The sequence below is a fragment of the Daphnia pulicaria genome, chromosome 6 (assembly GCF_021234035.1).
Source record: "Daphnia pulicaria isolate SC F1-1A chromosome 6, SC_F0-13Bv2, whole genome shotgun sequence".
Lineage (NCBI taxonomy): Eukaryota > Metazoa > Arthropoda > Branchiopoda > Diplostraca > Daphniidae > Daphnia > Daphnia pulicaria.
The window spans coordinates 12,749,188-12,768,208 of NC_060918.1; the positions used below are offsets into that span (position 1 = coordinate 12,749,188).

The 19,021-nt window shown below is 40.9% G+C and overlaps 5 protein-coding genes and 1 long non-coding RNA gene across 9 annotated transcripts in view; 3 read left to right on the forward strand and 3 right to left on the reverse strand.

Annotated features, from left to right (window-relative positions):
• The first annotated feature begins 80 nt into the window (after nt 1-80).
• LOC124344127 (SWI/SNF-related matrix-associated actin-dependent regulator of chromatin subfamily A-like protein 1) lies at nt 81-3,372 on the forward strand. The gene is made up of 11 exons (XM_046797581.1): nt 81-758; nt 827-972; nt 1,050-1,198; nt 1,258-1,399; nt 1,471-1,612; nt 1,688-1,855; nt 1,912-2,073; nt 2,149-2,259; nt 2,313-2,487; nt 2,554-2,742; nt 2,812-3,372. The coding sequence occupies exons 1-11, from the start codon at nt 205-207 to the stop codon at nt 2,938-2,940; spliced, it is 2,067 nt and encodes a 688-aa protein (XP_046653537.1). The 5' UTR covers nt 81-204; the 3' UTR covers nt 2,941-3,372.
• LOC124344273 lies at nt 1,849-2,405 on the reverse strand. The gene is made up of 3 exons (XR_006919629.1): nt 2,317-2,405; nt 2,115-2,249; nt 1,849-2,039 (listed from the first exon to the last, which is right to left on the reverse strand). It is a non-coding gene; the product is annotated as an uncharacterized LOC124344273 (long non-coding RNA).
• Nucleotides 3,280-6,621, reverse strand: LOC124344190 (actin, muscle). The gene is made up of 7 exons (XM_046797678.1): nt 6,541-6,621; nt 5,538-5,704; nt 4,672-4,911; nt 4,422-4,560; nt 4,245-4,352; nt 4,000-4,127; nt 3,280-3,900 (listed from the first exon to the last, which is right to left on the reverse strand). Exons 2-7 carry the CDS (start codon nt 5,661-5,663, stop codon nt 3,511-3,513), a joined length of 1,131 nt encoding a protein of 376 aa, XP_046653634.1. The 5' UTR covers nt 5,664-5,704; nt 6,541-6,621; the 3' UTR covers nt 3,280-3,510.
• A 2,562-nt stretch (nt 6,622-9,183) lies between these two features.
• LOC124344171 (phosphatidylinositol N-acetylglucosaminyltransferase subunit A-like) lies at nt 9,184-11,478 on the reverse strand. 2 transcript variants are annotated; one of them, XM_046797644.1, is made up of 10 exons: nt 11,373-11,478; nt 11,155-11,311; nt 10,912-11,091; nt 10,720-10,838; nt 10,543-10,658; nt 10,386-10,477; nt 10,121-10,326; nt 9,976-10,061; nt 9,726-9,909; nt 9,184-9,643 (listed from the first exon to the last, which is right to left on the reverse strand). In XM_046797644.1, the coding sequence occupies exons 1-10, from the start codon at nt 11,387-11,389 to the stop codon at nt 9,496-9,498; spliced, it is 1,305 nt and encodes a 434-aa protein (XP_046653600.1). In that variant the 5' UTR covers nt 11,390-11,478; the 3' UTR covers nt 9,184-9,495. The 2 variants fall into 2 exon arrangements, with proteins under 2 accessions (XP_046653600.1, XP_046653601.1); XM_046797645.1 differs by having other exon boundaries at nt 9,184-9,640; nt 11,373-11,477.
• A 627-nt stretch (nt 11,479-12,105) lies between these two features.
• On the forward strand, nt 12,106-17,658 carry LOC124344109 (anoctamin-7-like). 2 transcript variants are annotated; one of them, XM_046797554.1, is made up of 18 exons: nt 12,106-12,283; nt 12,799-12,981; nt 13,474-13,830; nt 14,197-14,256; nt 14,326-14,373; nt 14,452-14,594; nt 14,660-14,828; nt 14,904-15,330; nt 15,401-15,513; nt 15,624-15,731; nt 15,823-16,018; nt 16,109-16,275; nt 16,378-16,506; nt 16,586-16,682; nt 16,755-16,969; nt 17,078-17,189; nt 17,256-17,368; nt 17,434-17,658. In XM_046797554.1, the coding sequence occupies exons 1-18, from the start codon at nt 12,236-12,238 to the stop codon at nt 17,581-17,583; spliced, it is 2,835 nt and encodes a 944-aa protein (XP_046653510.1). In that variant the 5' UTR covers nt 12,106-12,235; the 3' UTR covers nt 17,584-17,658. The 2 variants fall into 2 exon arrangements, with proteins under 2 accessions (XP_046653510.1, XP_046653511.1); XM_046797555.1 differs by having other exon boundaries at nt 16,755-16,960.
• A 428-nt stretch (nt 17,659-18,086) lies between these two features.
• The window catches only part of LOC124344086 (potassium voltage-gated channel subfamily H member 6-like), a 92,895-nt gene continuing 91,960 nt past the window's right edge, over nt 18,087-19,021 (forward strand). The window contains exon 1 of one of the 2 annotated variants that reach the window (XM_046797512.1): nt 18,087-18,599. In XM_046797512.1, the coding sequence (XP_046653468.1) occupies nt 18,365-18,599 (235 nt within the window). In that variant the 5' untranslated portion in view covers nt 18,087-18,364. The remainder of the gene's footprint in view (nt 18,600-19,021) is intronic. The other variant, XM_046797513.1, reaches the window with a different exon arrangement.

Genomic DNA, 19,021 nt, shown 5'->3' on the forward strand with positions numbered 1-19,021 from the left:
CACAAGAGACGTAAGAAACTGGCAACGTTCTGTTATGGTAATTAGCAAATTAGGTGTTCTTTTCAAAGTCCTCACTCCCTTTGATGTTAGATATTTAGTTCTAGTGGAGCGATTAGCACGTGTACTTGCATATTTAGATGGCTATAGAATAACACATTTATAAGAATTCTATTTCTTTGATATATTTATTAAACCTAACTAAAGATGCCTCTTACGCCCGATCAAATAAAGTTGATGGAAGAAAACCGTCGTAAGGCTATTGAAAAACGTGCTGCTGCAAAACAAACCGAAACGAATCAAGTAGTTACAAACAACAATAGAAGCAATTTTTCTGCTGGGAGTTCAGCTGTTTTAAGACCTCCTACCCCTGCAATTAACCCATCAGTTGGAATAAGTCCTTCAGGTGCTTCTTCGTTTTATTCAAGACCTCAATATTCGGGGGGGAAATCCACTTGGAACTCTCCAGGTTCTTCTAGTAAATTTCCACCAAAGAATGCTAACTCCGGTTCATCAGCCAGTTCTTCAAGACCTACGGCAACATTTCAGTTGATCTCAAGAAGAAAATTTTGTGTTGATGCACCATTTGACAATGAAATGATAGAGATATTTAAAAAGTTCCCCACAAAAAGTTATGATGGAGTTCTTAGAAGATGGACTTTTCCCCTTTCTGATCATCAAAAGTTGCTGGAGAGCCTTGATCCATTGCTAACAAGATTTCAATTTCAGCCATTGCCAAAGTTTGTTTTGGATATTTTTAGGTAAAAAGATTGCATCCATATACTTTTCAAATAAAAGATGTAATCAGGATTTCCTTTTTAATTTACAGTAATGCCCCATTTGAAAAAACGATACCTGAAGTTGATATAAGCAGCATAGACCCAAAATTGTACGAGTCTCTACTTCCATTCCAAAAACAGGGCATTTGCTATGGAATTCATTTGCAAGGAAGGATCCTAATTGCTGATGACATGGGTATTCTTTTAAATTAATCATTAGCTAAGTTTCTTCCTTTTTATTGTATTTAATTTCCTTATGTCTTCCTTTTCTAGGCTTGGGGAAAACTCTGCAGGCATTAGGTCTTGCACATTATTATCTTGCTGATTGGCCTTTGCTCATTTTAACACCATCTTCAATGAAATTTGCCTGGGATGAAGCAGTTAAAGTATGGTTACCAAGTGTCCCATTACATCATATACAAGTATGTGAAAAGACAAAAAAAAATGAAATGTTCATTAGATCAACATTACTTTTTAAAAGGTTATTTGCTCAGGAAAGGATTACATCGACAAAGAAGTTTCAGTAACAATTTGCTCATACGACTTGCTTACAAAGAAACTAGACGAACTAGTAGCAATGAACTTCAAAACCATTATATTTGATGAAAGCCACCTCGTAAAAAGTATTATCATTTTATTTTTTAAATTTTTGTTTGAGAGTTTTTTTTTTTAAACTACCAAGTTTTAATAATAGGCGGAAAATCAAAACGAACTACCGCTGCAAACTCTGTAAGTGCTGAAGCAAAGAGGGTGATTCTTCTATCTGGGACTCCGGCATTATCTCGCCCTGAGGAACTGTATAGCCAGCTACAGATTTTAGAGAGGAAACCGTTTGGGTAAGGAACTTTGCCATTTATTCAAATTCAGGAGTTTGAACTGTAGTCAACACAATTTGCTATAATGATGGTTAGACACTTCCATGCTTTCGGATTACGTTATTGTGAAGCCAAAAAAACAAAATTCGGATGGAATTATGGTGGAGCAACCAATATGAACGAGTTGCAACTAATTCTTGAAGAGAAATATTTGATAAGACGTCTGAAAAGTGAGGTTCTTTTACAACTGCCAGCAAAACAAAGGTAATAAATAGCAACAATGATGAAATGATGAGTTAATTATCAATTTTTCATTTTAGGCAAATGGTTGTCCTTGATCCTAATGCTGTCAAATGTCATTCGCCCTCAATGGATACGTTGGCTAAAACCATGACAAAGGAACATTCAAAACCAATGGAAAAACGGGGTGCTCTACTATCCTACTATTCTGAAACGGCAAAAGCCAAAAGCAAAGCTGTGTGGTAATTTTTAGAAATATAGCTACATTTAAACAAAATTATACTTATTTTCCTGTCTTTCCCATCTGTCTTTTCCAGCGACTATATTGCAGACTTATTGGAGAATGGCAAGAAATTCCTCTGTTTTGCTCATCATCAATGCTTATTAAATGACATTAGTCGGTGCATTGAAGAAAAATCTAAAGCAGGGTAATAGACCTTCTAATTGAATTTTATCAATTTTAATTAACGTTATTTTAAAGTTACATTCGGATTGATGGATCGGTCTCTTCGGACGAGCGGAAGAAGTTATGTGATGATTTTCAAATTAAGGAAAGTGTTCGGGTCGCTGTGCTATCGATCACAGCTGCAAACACTGGATTAACTTTGACGTCAGCCAATCTAGTCGTTTTTGCCGAACTGTTTTGGAATCCCGGTGTATGCTAAAAAAAAATATTAGAAAGAATTCAGAATTTTACTTAAGCCGTTATTGATTTCATACAGGTCTTAACTCAAGCTGAAGATCGGGCTCATCGTATTGGTCAACGGGATAGCGTCGTAGTCCAATATCTAGTAGCAAGAGAAACTGCCGACGATTATCTTTGGCCCCTTGTGCAGAACAAGCTGGATATTTTGAGCAAAGCTGGACTCAGTAAAGATAACTTTCATGAAGCGGATACTAGACATCTCTCCGTAAATTCCGACGAGCCCCTTCATTGCATTCTATTTCTATCCCTTATTTCTTTTTTTTTTAAATTTCAGAATGCCAAACCGGCCCAGGCTTCCATTATTGATTTCTTGGAAGAATTGTCGAGTGAGGATTTGTTGGCACTGGATGAAGCGGAGAAAAACTACGGCGAACCAGAGAGCAAAAGGTCTAAAGCAAACTAAGGCAAGTTTTCGTTAAATTCTCAAATAAAGCAAGATTTCGTTAAACTCTAAAAAAAAAATTACGGGGTGGTTGTCGAAATTACGGGGTCAAATTGATGAATTTGAAATGAGAATATGTATTTTTTTGAATCATGTCACTTCCAAGTCCGTTTGCATGTATTCAATTAAGGCACAGACGTCAACAGCTTTTTTCAAAATAAATGAAAGGGTTTAACAGAGAAACAGTATGGCATGAAGATAGATTTGGGTATTAAGGAATCAAAGAGAACGGCCAATTAATTGACTTCGAAGTGAAAATTGGGTGGGCAGGTGTTTTAGCTGTGTTCAAAACTAGGCAAAGAGAAGGAAAACCCATCATCAATCAATATTTCTCGCAAGAAGTGTCGACAGAGACAGTGAGTAAATAAATAAGAACTGGGAAGTGAAAAACGTCAAGAGAGACGAAAAAGTATGAAAGAAAGACAGAAAAGGGGAGAGAAAGTCGAAGAAGAGAAGAGTAAATAGTGAAAAAGTATTGGGACGACGAGAGTCGAGAGCGAGTCTCTTCTCCCTCGAGTAGCGCCAGGTGATTTAAAAGCACTTGCGGTGGACAATGCCAGGGCCGGACTCGTCGTATTCCTGCTTGGAGATCCACATCTGTTGGAAGGTGGACAGAGAGGCCAAGATGGAACCACCGATCCAGACGGAGTATTTGCGCTCAGGGGGAGCGATGATCTTGATCTTGATGGTGGATGGGGCCAAGGCGGTGATTTCCTTTTGCATACGATCAGCAATACCGGGGTACATGGTGGTTCCGCCGGAGAGGACAGTGTTGGCGTACAGATCCTTACGGATGTCGACGTCGCACTTCATGATCGAGTTGTAGACGGTCTCGTGGATACCGCAAGATTCCATACCCAAGAAAGAGGGCTGGAAGAGGGCCTCGGGGCAGCGGAATCGCTCGTTGCCGATGGTGATGACCTGTGCAGGGGAAGAAGGAGAAGATCGTTACAACCACGCCCGTGACCGACATGCCTAATTGCTGGACAGGAGTCGAAAAAAAGGGGAAGCTCGTCATACCTGACCGTCGGGCAATTCATAGGATTTCTCCAGAGAGGTGGAGGCAGCAGCAGTGGCCATTTCCTGTTCAAAGTCCAAAGCGACATAGCACAATTTCTCCTTGATGTCACGAACGATTTCACGCTCAGCTGTTGGTCATCAAACCAGAAAAGAAGAACAAAAAAAAAAAAAAAACAGCGTCAATTTCCGCTTCAAACAAATTGTCGTGAAAGTTGGATGGGATTTTGAAGGAGGCTGTTTTTTACCGGTGGTGGTGAAGCTGTAACCACGTTCGGTCAAGATCTTCATCAAGTAGTCAGTCAAGTCACGACCAGCCAAATCCAGACGGAGGATGGCGTGGGGCAGAGCGTAACCTATATTTCAACCGTAATATAGCGTTGATAAATTTGTTTCATCCATGATGATTAATTTTTGTTTCGAACCTTCATAGATGGGGACGGTGTGGGAGACACCATCACCGGAGTCCAAGACGATACCAGTGGTACGACCGGAGGCATAGAGGGAGAGGACGGCCTGGATGGCGACGTACATGGCCGGGCAGTTGAAGGTCTCGAACATGATCTGCATGGAGTGGATAAAGCCATACGACCAAAAAAGGAGGTTAGTGGACGTCTTCTGTGGCTAGCATTGCGGTGATTTCGCGTGTCATTTTTTTGGGGTTGTTATTCGCACCTGGGTCATCTTCTCACGGTTAGCCTTGGGGTTGAGGGGAGCTTCAGTCAAGAGGATGGGGTGTTCCTCGGGAGCCACGCGCAACTCGTTGTAGAAGGTGTGGTGCCAGATCTTTTCCATGTCATCCCAGTTGGTGATGATACCGTGCTCAATGGGGTATTTCAGAGTCAAGATACCACGCTTGGACTGAGCCTCGTCACCGACGTACGAGTCTTTCTGGCCCATACCCACCATGACACCCTGTAATAGTTAAAACAATTATTAGTCGTCGCCATCCAGTTGTCCGACAGTCGGCCCTTTCCGTTCAAATCCCATCCCAGATGTTGGGAGTTGTCTATGCAATAACGGGGAGGCCAAAGTTAAAAGAAGGAACGACCGGCACGAATGCCAGTGGGGGAGCACTAGCGTGGGTCCACACCAAGTCATCCGATCCCTGCCACACATGGTAGCGGGAGGTATATAGAAAAACAGAGATGAGAACAGAGGGGGGGGGGGGGGGGAGGTGGACGAAGCCAGAAAGATCTTGGGCTATTTTAGCACCAGACCTTCCTTCTTCTGGTATCGTGGCTAATTTTAGCCAGCATCCGACTTCCCGCCCCCACGTCGCATCCTCCACCATCTCCTTTTATGGAAGTGCCGCTCTAGGTTTTTTACATTTACTCTGCTGTTTAGTTATCCCCCCCAGTTTTGAGATCACATTTTACGGGTTTCAGGAAGTAGGAATAGATTTTTTTATATTTGTCTCTTCTTTCCAGAAGAATCCCGATTCTTTAAAAATCAAAATGGGCTTTTTTTTTTGTTCTACGCTTGGAGTAAAATTTCCAATTCCCGATTTGTTGTTGCTTGTTTGAGACGAATTTTTATACCTGGTGGCGAGGACGGCCGACAATGGAGGGGAAGACGGCACGAGGGGCGTCATCTCCGGCGAATCCAGCCTTGCACATACCGGATCCGTTGTCCACAACCAAAGCCGCAACATCGTCGTCACACATGTTGATGAATTAAGTCTGGGGGGCGAGTGAACTGGAAAAAACTGCAAAAAAAAACAGAACACACAAAATGAAGACAAATTAGATCAGACAAAAAAAAAATAATAACAGCGGTGGAAATATCTTTTTCTCTGTTGTCCCTGTTCTTTTTGTGAAGGAGCTTAGGGAGTGACGGGGCAAAGTTTTTCTAGAGCTTCGTCTGTTTTTGGAGGATTTTTTGACTGGCTTATTGGAATATGTGGAACAACTTTTTGATATTTAACTGGCTAGTTGGAAACACTTGTACTTGTCTACGATAAATCACTGTGGGGAATTCAGAAAAAGGCAACCGAAAAGCGACAAATAATTGCCGTTTTTAATAGTTTTCAAAAGCGGAAATCGTGAAAGAGTGAAAGAAGATTGCGTCGAAACGTGAGCTTGCATCAGATGGCTGACCGTGTCAAGGAAACCAAGAGAAAGAAAAGTATGTAAAATAGACAGCGGATGAGAGCCACTCTGTGCCTTCTAGAGAGATTTGTGATCGTTTCCAGATGCTCACACACGTTTCCAGCGCTACGACAACGTACGACTGGACACTCAGAAAAGTTGAAATAGTGAAATGTATGCGTGAGATTTACAAATGCAAAAAAAAATTAATTTTTGATTGAAACTAAATGGAAAAAAGCGGCAAATTTTAAATTGAAAGGATCCCTATTCCTGATCGCGATCGATTCCAGAATTTCCATTCCAGAATGGAACTAAACACTGCTGTAGTTATCAAACTCGCTAAACACTTTTGGGGGATTTTCCGCTCTCACTATTTAAAGTTGTAATGTGTAGAATAATGCACCACGCTATGTACGCAATACGTAAAAGAAGAAGCTGGACAAGAATATATTACCAGGTACGTTTGCTCTGTTGAGCTAACCGACTGGGGACGGTCTGGTGTACTGACAACTCGGAACTCCTCGTCTTATAAAGGGCTTGGGAGTGGCTTAGGGTGGTGGTCCACTGGCTTCCAGACGGACGAACTGGAGGAGGCCAAAAAGAGGGAGGAGGGTGGTGAAAACGAGAGAGTAGAAAGACGAAAAGAGAAAGAGAGGGAAAGAGAAAGAGAGAGAGAGGAGTGTGCTTCAAGACGAAAATATCTTTCGCTTCTTTCGACGGGCAAGGAAGGGATCCCGCTCTTTTTACTATACGCGCACACGAGGACCAAACATGGGCCTTTTACATCCCCCCTCATCGTTGGGAACCAACCTATTCCCTTTCCATATATTGAGCATTCGCTCCTCAAAACTACAAAGTTTAGGGATAAATGAGCATTTTTCATTATCAAGTTCTAATTACCAAAAGGTCTAATTGCACCGATACCTTTGTTAATTAGAACAATGATTTCAAACTTTCTTTGATAATTGATTTCAAATCTTGTGCTTGATTGCGATCTTTGATGATTTGCTTCAATTTTACGCCCCCGACATTAATCTGCAAATAATCTCTCTTTGCTGATTCTAATTTTCAAAGTTCCTTGTAATTCAATTTCTTGAAAGTTCTTATCTCTTGTTAGCACCGAAAGGAATTTTACTTTCGTTCTCTTGAAGGCCAACTCATAGTGAAAATATTTTGACTAGTAAGAGGTCATTAGCTCAATGATTGGACTTCAGACTTCAGACTTGAAGCGGTGCTGGACTGCAGACCGGCCATTTAAGGGTTGGGATTTGCGGGTAACGTGAACGGTAAATTGAATTGAATCGAGACGGACAAGAAGCTGTAAATCATTGAAAGAATTCGTCAAGTTTTTGGCCTCCTTATTTTCACTCAAAAGCCTCTAGGAAGTAAGCAAGCGAATGAATGGTTGTCGTGACCATAAATGGCGAGGGACGCCGTTTGGACTCCGGCGGCGTCACGACGCGTGGGGTGGGATGGACGCGAACCGTTTGGAGACCGAGGAGGAGGAAAAAGAGAAGAAGGATGGGAGAAGGGGGGGGGGGGAGTGCCGAGTGAGAGATCAAACCGTAGGGGAGTAGATGCAACTTTTTGTTTTTGTTTGACTTTATTTTCTGTGTGATCCGCTATTTCTTCGTGGTTCTGGCGCCATTTTCAAAACAATATTTAGGTTTCTTTTATTTCATTCGTTTACATTAAGAAACCCCACTACTCTATTCTCTCTCACGAACGCGCGAGTTTATGCAATGATGAAATCCAGCGTCCCCACTCGAAAACTCGCGCGTGAATGTCTGAAACCACATAGTCTAGGAGTAATCGTAGCACAAATTCGGTCTAGAATCTGCTGTGCTTCTTTCGGTTCTATGGTTGGCCATCCGACCGTGTTGTATAAACGTAATTTCAAACCGCGAAAGTTCTAAAAATGAAGTAGTTGATACACACCAACAACATGGTTTGTTTCAAAGCCATCGCGTCAGAGGACAGAGAAAAGAAACACGGAGGGAGAGGGGGGCATGCAGCTTGATTTGGTGGGGCCTATGTTTAAACGCAGTCGCTCCCAACTTTGGAGCGGGGTTAAATTTAGAACTTTTCTAACCGAAAATGCCCAGCAACACACACACACACACACACGCAAGACATACAGACGTACAGACATATACACTACACACACACACACGCACACACAGGGCACTCATTGGGAGGTTGCCCATATGTGGCAATACTAACGCTCTATCAACCCCCTTAATTCTCATCATTCCTTAAAGTAGACTCAGTCATACCCTCGACACTTTTCTTATCGACTAATTACGCCTCTCAAATATTACCCGTCGCGTATGGTGTGCGCCGCCTCTTCGTTAAATGCTCGACATCTTGCGATAATGTATTAACATACTATGTTTTATACTTTTCCGCTGTACGGAATCTATAGGGAAACCGTAGAAAAGAGCTGACAATTTATCGCGGAAGTTGTTAGTACTGTTTCTATTTATGCAGCAAGTTTTCTCCTGCCTACTTGGCACCGATCGAGCTTCCTCCTTTTTTTCCTGTTTTGAAAGAGATCCAATGATCGCTGCGAGCTCTTTCATTCTGTATGATCGTATCCTGTTTCCGGATGATCGGATCGTTGCAGTCGTATTGCCGGTCTAATATTCTACTTGGACTAAATGATACGTTTAATCTGCTATTGACCGACTCGAGTACAGCGATGTCAAATAAGATCGGGTGACCGGACCTTTTCTTTTCTCCATCGCTCACTCTCCGCAGCGTGAAACAAGGCCGTTGAGAATAGACTGAGCATCAGACGGCCGCGCACCCGGTAGGGCGACCGTTTGGAAACAGGCAACATCCCAAAGACAAGCATCTAAAGGAGAGCAACTGCCACCATGTCTGTTCCTCGTACCAGAAATAACACACGGGAGACCAGATAGCTAGCTGAATCGAGGTCAATTTTTTTAACATTTCAAAAACGCAGATCTGTACTGCAAATTGTTGATTGACGCCAAAAAATGTAATCATGCGTGTCCTGCAAATCTGGCCCTTATAATTATCCATCAAAGTCCATTTTTTTGTTGTTGATTTAAAAAACAATCAGACATCAAACTATTTCAAACTAAAATTTGGCCTATTAAAATTCACAGAAATCAATTTACACAGAATCAGGGAAACATGTTGATAGCACCTGGGAAATTTAACTCCGATGCATTTTGTAGTTTGGTAGCTAGATTTCCAGAGAAACTCTAAGAACACGCGAGCATGACTAAATATAGGTGCGACACCGGGTCTAATACCTTATAAGCATGCCGTCTCAAACCTCACGGTGGCAAAGCCAAGGCAAGGAATCTTCAAGGTGTTTGTGTTTTTTTTTTTTTTTTTGCTTGACCGCCCTTGACGTAGTAGTTTTATAAGGATTACATCATAATTCTTTTTCGTTATTGTAATCCGGGGCGATATCGATCAAATGACGCGGGTAGAGCCACTCGAAAAACTGCAGCAGTATGTGACATATTGTGAAGATGAGAACGAAAAAGGGACCCGCAACTGGCCCACAGTTTCGGTATCTGCTTATAAGGGAAAATTCCAGGAGTCACATTTTTAGAAATTTTTCGAGCTTATCACATCATCATATATGGGCGTTATTTTTACCTGCAGAGAAGTTTCCCAACACTCAAACTTGGCTGCTGTTTGACGTCGTCGTAAACTAATTGCGTGCGAGTAGCAATGTCAACCCAGTTGTACGTGCGATGAATGAATTGATGACACTCCCATGGAGACATACAAGTTCCTTTCAGGTGGGAGTCGATGGCGTCATCCAGTGCTGAGACGATTGCTAAATATACAACGAGTAATTAAAGTGCCACTCAGCACTTTTAAATTGGGAAATAATTTTGTTTACCGCTGACGTCAGGCTGAGCCATGCGAATCATTTCTGGTGGGAGCACCTCAGGAATACCACCAACTTTAGTACTAACCACCTGCAAACTGTTTTTGTGTTAGTTAACAATTCGAAGAAAGATTTTATTGCGAAGGAAACTACTAACCCGCAGGCTGCAGCTTCCACAATAGCTATACAGTAAGCTTCAGTTAATGAGGTGTTTAAGAATATATGACCTCGTAGTAGTGTCCCGTGAACTTCAGATTGATCTAGTGCTCCGAGCAACGACACTCTTTCATGCAGCCCTTCTCTCTCGCGGACTTGTTCTAGTACGAGTCGCTTTGGTCCGTCACCTCCAATCAGAAAGTGAACCTGATTTAGGAATTGCATAACACTATTTCTGAAAGTAGTCTTAATTATTTGAAAATTACCTTGGGGTACTTTTTACAAATAATGGGAATTACGGAAGCTAGTAGGTCAATACCTTTCCTGTAGACTAGGCGGCTTAATGCAACAATTATTACTGAAATATTATAAATTATGCTGTTAATATTTCAGTAAATTGAGATTTTGCAAAAATCTAAATACTTTGATCTGTCTCCTTTTTGGTAACATCTGGTTTAAATAATGTTGTGTCTGTTGCATTTGGTATTACTGAGACATGGTTGGCAGGAACTTTAGCTCTTAATACTGTGTTTTCCTTCCTACCACCAAAAACAATTAAAATTTGATCGTAAGAATAATTTCAAAAGTTTTTGCATTTACCCTGTATGTGAAACACATATGCAGTGGTTTACCCCTGACAATGTGATTTCTAGAAGTTTATTGGTGAGAATTGCAGAGATGTCAGCAAACCCATTTAAGGAATGATCTGTGAAAACAGCCTGTAAATAATCAAAAGTTCTCTAATTTACTTTGAAACTAATAATGCTATGTATATGCTAGCAGTAAAGTTACCTTGAGACCCAACAATCTTGCTATTACAATACCTTCATGTGCTAACGTAGAAAAGGCTGAGTGCCCATGTACTATTTCAACACACTCTCTAATATAAATATTTCTGAAAATTGACAAGGAAGCGAAAAGAGTTGGGAGAACGACTTGGTCATGCATAGTTTTGATAGGAAGGTAGTAAACCTGTAAAACAAGTGATTAACATTAGAAACCTCATAGATTTGTTTAAGCTTTGTTTTTCTATACCTTAAGGCCATTCGTCATATAGCGAACTCCAACTCGATTTCCGTAAGAATGAGTGATGACGATAACTTTGTGTCCAAGAGTTATCAGACATTGCGATAGGGTAAAAATGTGCGACTCAACGCCTCCCAAGTTAGGATAAAAGAAATCCGAGACCATGCTATCATAATAAGAGAAAAGAATCATTTTATGAAAGTTTTTCACAAACAGTTTTGCTTTACCAAATCACATGTCTCATTTTTTTTTTGTCTTCTGTTTTGACGTTTAAACGTCAAAAAAGCTTGAAGTCCCTTCTAGCTAGGCGCCGCAGTCAACGCACTGCGCAAATTTTTTATATTTGATTTAATTTGAAATATTAACTCCATTTGAAAACAATTATTACAAGCCTATGGCAAGAATTATTGTTTAAATCAAGATTTCCTGTTTTAAATTCGCAGGAAGAACTACTTTGTAAATGTATGTGCATTTCCCCACCAGAGCTATAGCATTGTAGCTCTGTCTGTGTCCGTACGACGAATAAGTCTAAGTAACCACGGAATAACCGCAACTACTAGGAAGTTTGCAGTATAGCGCGGGAATTTTTTACACGATTTGGCGATTGATCCCCTATTCAATAGTCGAGTGTCCTTGGTGTAGGCAAGAAAATCCTTCGTATTCGTGTGGGTAGACTACTCTGTGCGGGTTCACCTTGGATGCACAATATCTCTATTTATTAAAGTTAAATGAAACTTCAGCGTTTTCCGTCCAGCCGGCTAACCCTTATCCCTTTTTTTGTGTGAGTTTTACATTACATGAAAGAGTCAGAAAGTGTTGAGTGGACACATGATGCTTTTTTAGATTGGATCCATCCCTTTTAAGAAAAGAAACAAACAAATAATGGTCTAAAAGGAAGAGAAAGAATGAAAAGAAAGCCAAATGGGCCAGTGGCGCTGCTGTTGTGGATATCCTTTAGTGTTACCCGCGGTGCGCTGGTCAAACGCAACCCGCACCTCGTCCGTGCAAGGTGGATTTTGATTTCGTTCTAGTGTTCTGTGTGCTGGTTCTCAGTGTCCGTTCATGTGGGACGTAGCGTGTCAATGGTGCCATGCGACTAAAATGCATTAAACAACGTCGCCATAATCTGGCCAGATTGGTAAGCTGTTCGTTTATGTTTTTTTGTTTTGTTGTTGCTGTTGTTTTAATCGACGATTTTGAATGAAGCTGAAATCACGTGAAGGCCGTGAGATGGCATTTTTCCTAAAACGCAAACAAATGTTATTACTTATCTTAATTGGTAAGAGTGTAGTCGTGTACCGGAACGTGTTTACTAATTAGACCCATATACAGAATGCCCATTACTGTATATTTCTTAACTTGGAAGAAACAACTAGGTCATGATCGGCCAGCATCTTTTTTGTTTTTGTTTTTTAACATTAAGAAATCTGAAAGGGGAACTCATAGCTCTGTGCTGGATTTGGCCCTCTACCTTTCACTCGGCGCCACCTTACTGTATGCAAATGAAATAACAAAATTGATTGATGAGAAATCTCTTTTTATGATATCATGCAGCGGGTTTTTCCTTGACATTTTCCAGGATTGTCTAAAAATGATGCATGTAGTTAATATTTGATCCATTTTCTTACATGCGAATCTCGTCTTGTATAATAGTTTGTGCGACGGAGACTCGAGTCGAGGGGACACCACAAGGACGACAAGGGCCAGACGTCTAACCCATCAACAAACTCTGCAAAGGAGCAGAGTCCCTCGACGGAACCATCAGATGGAAACTTGGAAACAGTCACGTCCAGAAGACTTGCTCGTGCAGATCATAAGGATGCTTTTCAAGACACGGTGACGCATTCATCTGTAGATTTTTTTCCCCTTTTTTTAATCTTTCTAGTTGGTAAGGAATCTCGGGTTCATTCGTCTCTGAACCTGTAATGACGTGTTGACCGTGGTTCTTGATGATTCATGAGGTACCTTTTCAGATAAAGGTCAACACTTTTTGAAGATGACAATAACATTTAACGCTTTCACACGTTTTTCTATTTTCGGAAGAGTAATGTCGTTGTAAAACGACACTGTTTGGTTATGCTTTCTACGTACGCGACCAGCTGTTTCCGCTTTGCTGGACCTTTTTGAAACATGTTATACATAAGTTGTGGAAACAACTTCTAAAAGAACAGCGGGTGAAGTAAATACAGGATAAATTAAGTTTAGAATAGAAAATACTTCAGAGTACTTTTTTCAAAATTCAAATTTAGATTTAGATTTTATTTGACAAGCGAGCGAGCGATGTGCAACCATGATCATTTATTCTGATTTTTTCCCCTGAACTTCCAGTACGTCGTAGTTGAGCCTCCACCGGAAGTTAACGACGAATGTTCCAGAGAAAATAAACAATCTAAACATTCAAAAGCTGTTGGCACGTACTTCCGTGATGGTCGACGAAAGATAGACTATGTCCTAGTCCACGAAGAAGTTAGTCTGGCACCTAGCCGAAGCAGAAGTCACAATACTCCACACCAGTCATCGACGCCCTTGCCATTTCGCCAGGAAGGGAAATCGCCACAGGGCGGAATGCTACCAATGTTATTGACGTCAGCGGTACAGCACAGCACACCAAAGCAGAACCGGAAGATGGATATCAGGAAGACATTTCTTGATAAACTCAAGTCACAAGGAATCGAAATCGAAGAGGTTTAATTCTTCTTCATTTAAATTTAATAATTCCAAGTATTTTAAACTCAATTTCAGACTACAACCGTAGTTATTATTATAGCGTGTGTCTGCAAGTTGATCGTGAGTTGTTTAAGCATTTAAGTGCGTTAAACAAGAGAGCCCTAGATGTTAAAGTTCAAATCCGTGTTCCTAAAGTTACGTGACGTGACGTGACAATTGAAACGAGAGACGGGAGTCACGCTCAGGAACTGGCAACTCTATCTCTCTATTGTGAAATTCTTTTTAAAATACCAGAGAAGTCTGTCAAGAGATGATAAGAGCTCTTAAAAACAGATTTTTCCTTTTTTATGCAACTTGTTTTAAATTGTTTAAATTGATTTGCAGGAATTCACAGAAGGGAAAAGAACTAACGTCCGATTTATCAAATTGCACGCCCCTTTTCCGGTATGAATTGCCGATCTATTTTTTATGTTGACATTTAAAGGTTTACGTAACGATGAATGTTATTCATAGTTACTGGCTCATTGGGCGGAGGAATTGGGATTTCGTGCAAGGATTTTGGTAATAAATTAATAATAGAAGTTCAAGAGAGAGAAAAAAAAAATGTTTAATATTCGACGTCATATTTTATAAATTTAGTGCCAGGCCAAGGCCGAAGAGGATAATTGGTCTGCAAGACTTTTCAAATCCTTCAGGCTACCAAACTGTTTCGCACAGGAAATTCCAGGTGACCCGCCTCAAGTGTGCTGCACTTACCCATTTAGACGGTCAAAAATCTCAACGTACGAACGTATTCTTTAAAATTGTAAAAGTAATTTGGTTCTAACTGATGTATTACGTACCACAGGTTGTTGGGCAATCTTGATTGCGAATCTTATTTTACATCAACGGAGCGCAGTCGAATTGTTAACGAGATTTTGGCCAGGACAACATATGGCGACCGACGGAAAGGTGAAGTCGGCATCGAGCGCTTGTTAAAAGAGGGCGTCTACACAGCCTCCTACCCTTTGCATGAGGTCAGATGAATTTTTACGACTTCCAAGAAGAAACAGAAAACATCTAAAACGCCTTTGTAATAAATTCTATTTTAGGGTTGCTATCAAGAAGACAAATCTGGGAATCAAGACCAACATAAATTAAATTCCCGTCAAGTTTTGCATGGATACTGGGCCCGCTGGTCCAAGTGGCCCAAGTACCAGCCATTGGATAACGTTCGCGAGTATTTTGGCGAGAAAATAGCTTTTTACTTTGCATGGCTCGGCTTCTATACTGGATGGCTTATTCCGCCATCGATCGTCGGTGTGTTGATCTTTATCTACGGTCTACTAACCGTAGAAGAGGATCCTGCATCGACGCAAGTCTGTCACAGCCAGGGCCAATACCCTATGTGTCCGTTATGCGAGGAGAGCCAAGGATGCCATCAGTGGGATCTTAGCGATGTTTGCACTTACTCAAAGTTGTCTTACCTTTTCGATCATCCGGGGACAGTCGCTTTTGCTATTTTTGTCTCTTTCTGGGGTAAGACTGCGATTGGTAAATAACACTTAAACTAATAAAGTAGCCTATTAATCGAACTCTGCGCTTTTAGCTGTAACGTTTTTAGAGTATTGGAAGAGATACAGCGCACGCCTGGCTCACCGTTGGGATGTGGTAGATGTTGAACGAGAAGAAATACGCCCTCGTCCGGAATTCGCTTTGAAGGTACTAAACAAGAAATTGTGTCAATGATCAAATAATTGAAGGTTGGAGACACTGTAAACTCGAGATTTCAGAATATTTGCTGCTTTAATTGAGAATGCAATTTGCTTCAGGCTCCGTCTATTGCCACAAATCCCGTGACTGGTATAGCCGAGCCGGCTTTTCCTCACTCAATCAGGCGAAAGCGGATAATGGCCGGCGTCTGCTTCGTTTTCTTGATGGTGTGGCTGCTGTTTCTCTCTCTTGTTTTTTCGTCTTACTTTACCGGCAGATTGGGTTGCAAAGCACATGATAATAATTCTTTGATGGCAGGTTTGCATGGTGATTATCTTCATCGTCGCCATCATCATCTACCGGATCGTGGTCTCCATTCCCCTCTTCCAGCACGAGACCTTGAAGTCGCAAGCTCAAGTTATAGCAAATCTCTCCGGTGCCGTCGTCAATCTAGTGCTGATTATGGCTCTAGGCCGGTTCTACGAGAAGTTGGCCTACAAACTCACCACCTGGGGTGAGCGAGTTGTACAATTTACTTACATATTAGAATTACCCAGGCGTCGCCTCAATTGAACTTGCCGTCATTTTCTTTCTTGACGTTTAGAAATGCACAGAACACAAATCGAGTTCGAGGATAATTTAACCTTCAAGGTCTTCGCTTTCCAATTTGTTAATTTGTACGCATCTCCGTTCTACATTGCCTTCTTCAAGGGCCGTTTCATCGGCTACCCAGGCAACTATCTGCACATTTTTGGATTGCGGAACGAAGAGGTATATTATTTAATCAAACAAACAATAAGGATGTTGGCAATTAGGCAGATAATTTAGTTGTATCAGGTTAATGTTTTCGGATCTTTTTTTTTCGTGATTCAGTGCAGTGCTGGCGGGTGTCTGGTAGAGCTTTCGCAACAGTTATTCATCATCATGGTGGGTAAGCAGGTCATCAACAACGCACAAGAAATTTTGTGGCCAAAAGTTCAAGCCTGGTGGCAAAATCGAAAAGTAATTCATTTGCGTCCCTCATTTTCATGGCCAAAAATGTGATTGATTTGTTTCTTTTTTTGTTTATTCATTTTTCAAGGTGGATTTCACCCAAAATAAAGACAAGTCCAAACCATGGGAGGCAGATTATCAGTTGGTCGAAAACGCTGGATTGTTCCAGGAATACCTTGAAATGGGTTTGTTTCATGAAAATCGTGACAGATTTTTAGAAGATCGTTGTTGCTGATAAATTATCATTTCTTGGCCAGTGATGCAATTCGGTTTTATCACGATATTTGTTGCGGCCTTTCCGCTTGCTCCGCTTTTCGCACTGCTGAATAACGTCGTCGAGATACGACTAGACGCGCAGAAATTCGTCTGTAACACCCGACGGACAGTAGGGCACCAGGCCAAAAACATCGGAATCTGGCTGAGAATATTGGAATTTCTTGTTCATCTTGCTGTCATCAGTAACGTAAGCAATGTAAATCTTACTCCAGCTGTAGCGATAATATTTGAAATAATTGTGATAAACTGCTTCTCATTCACAAAACAAATTCAAGGCATACTAACATTTGGATTTTTAATATAGGCATTTCTTATTTCTTTCACGTCCGAGTTCCTTCCCAAAATTCTTTACCAATACGAGCACTCGTGGTCGATGGATGGTTACGTAAATTTTACCCTTGCCATTTCTCCTAAAGGTGCATATAAATCTAGAAATATTTGACCTTCACAAGCTTTATACCTTCTAATTTGCTTGTTACCAGGCGCAATGGCCGAGCCGTGCTACTACCGTAGCTATCGCGATGAAGACGGTAAACTGTCGGCTTTTTACTGGAAATTGCTCGTCGTTCGATTGGCTTTTGTCGTCATCTTCGAGGTATTGTTTTCGCAATCCTACCTATCTAATGCTATAAGTTGCTGACTCATTCCCTTCTTGTTCAGCACTTCGTATTTGGAGTGTGCCGTCTGATTGACGCTGTCGTTCCTGACGTCCCAAAGACTCTGGCCAACAAAATGAAGCGAGATCGATATTTGGCCAAACAAATACTACAGGATCCGGATCATCACATTCGAGTTGCTGAATGTACATAATTTAATTTTTCAGCTGCCAACCCCTTAATGGTCCTATATTTTATATTGGATTTTATACTATTGTTTTATTTGTCATGTGGAGGTCTTATTTTTTTCCTAAAAGCCAGACGATTCACAATAATTGTGCAATAACCATTAACATTCGTGCAAATGTTTTGGTGCACACGTGATATGAGATTTAGTTAGCTCATAAGTCCACAACGGAGTGAATCCGGGTTAAACTAATAATTAAGTCCAACAACAAACATTCCACTTTTCCAATGATTTTGACAGGGTGGTACATGCATAGTTGCATGGTGGTTTATCAATGACACAGCTGTACTGTACATATATTTTTCAATGATATTTTTAATTCAATTTTTAAATTTTTTCCTGTCCCGTCTTTCAAAAATACATTGACCATTATTATTTTTTCCGTTTTCTGGATTCAAGTTCAATGATTAGTGCTGCCACCTGACGAGCATCGTAGGAAGTTCGGAACTCATTTGTCTGCTATTATCCTCATTAGTTTGAAAGATTGTGGTGCTTGGTCGAAGTTGCGATTTGAAGCACGGTCGAACCGTCGAAATATATAATTTATTGTGGCTACGCAAATTATTGTATGCAAGTCGTGAAGATCAAAAAATGTTTCAGACTTGACTTTCTCATGTACTCGTGAAAAAAAAATAATAGGAGGCGTAACTCATTATCTTTTAACACTTGTAGCATTCCATGCTGTGGCCATGCTTGCTTCAGAGATATGCACAGTGGCCTCTTTGCTCCTCTTGCTGTGCTAAAGTGAATGAATTTGAAAGCTTGCCCCGTCGAAACTTTCGGGGTGGTGAAAGTAGCTGTGACCCGAAAAGAGCGTGCAAAAAGGAACATCATAATTAAGAAACGCTTCCCTGCTGCCCGATATCCTGCTTTACCTCGTGGTCGTGTGCAATCTGCTTCGACTTTTTTCAGCCCAGGCTGTGGTGGCAGTAGTGCCAACTTGACTTTACCCAGTCCCAGACAGCAGCAATTTACACAAAAAGGTAGGACAGCACAGATTAAATCTCTCTTTTATCTCTGGTTTTGGGTTGAATGTTCTGCTGCTGTGTGCATCAGCCCATGACAGCTGTATAGTGTAGTGGCATCATCATGTACAGCCTTTTTAATGGCATGTATGCTTCCATGTTGTGGAATGGTGCTACTGATGTTTATCTCAAATACTATGACAATGTCTTTGTGTGTGGTGGACTACTTTTTCTTTTGCTCTGACATGAAGCACATCCACTTCCATCAACTGCAACAATAGTAGACAGTAGCCTACATTTAGACATGAGAAAACATTTCAAAGATTTTAGGTTTTGTTAAATTGAAAAAGACGAGGTTTTCTTTTTTTTAACCATCCACAAGTAATCCATTTGTTTATTTTATTGTTGGAAACATTCATATACATATGTAAACCTCCATT

Bases quoted from the DNA above. Each gene is read 5' to 3' on its own strand.
- LOC124344190 (XM_046797678.1), bottom strand. From the start codon at position 5,663: ATGTGTGACGACGATGTTGCGGCTTTGGTTGTGGACAACGGATCCGGT. The intron at 4,353-4,421 runs GTTCGAAACAAA...GTTGAAATATAG, and splicing joins CACCGTCCCCATCTATGAAG to GTTACGCTCTGCCCCACGCC. The intron at 4,128-4,244 runs GTAAAAAACAGC...GATGACCAACAG, and splicing joins TTACAGCTTCACCACCACCG to CTGAGCGTGAAATCGTTCGT.
- LOC124344171 (XM_046797644.1), bottom strand. The intron at 11,092-11,154 runs GTATAGAAAAAC...CTTGTTTTACAG, and splicing joins ATATGACGAATGGCCTTAAG to GTTTACTACCTTCCTATCAA. The intron at 9,644-9,725 runs GTAAAAATAACG...TTCCCTTATAAG, and splicing joins GTTGGGAAACTTCTCTGCAG to CAGATACCGAAACTGTGGGC.
- LOC124344127 (XM_046797581.1), top strand. From the start codon at position 205: ATGCCTCTTACGCCCGATCAAATAAAGTTGATGGAAGAAAACCGTCGT. The intron at 973-1,049 runs GTATTCTTTTAA...TTCCTTTTCTAG, and splicing joins CCTAATTGCTGATGACATGG to GCTTGGGGAAAACTCTGCAG. The intron at 1,199-1,257 runs GTATGTGAAAAG...ACTTTTTAAAAG, and splicing joins TCCCATTACATCATATACAA to GTTATTTGCTCAGGAAAGGA.
- LOC124344109 (XM_046797554.1), top strand. From the start codon at position 12,236: ATGCGACTAAAATGCATTAAACAACGTCGCCATAATCTGGCCAGATTG. The intron at 13,831-14,196 runs GTTTAATTCTTC...ATTGATTTGCAG, and splicing joins AAGGAATCGAAATCGAAGAG to GAATTCACAGAAGGGAAAAG. The intron at 16,019-16,108 runs GTGAGCGAGTTG...CTTGACGTTTAG, and splicing joins CTACAAACTCACCACCTGGG to AAATGCACAGAACACAAATC.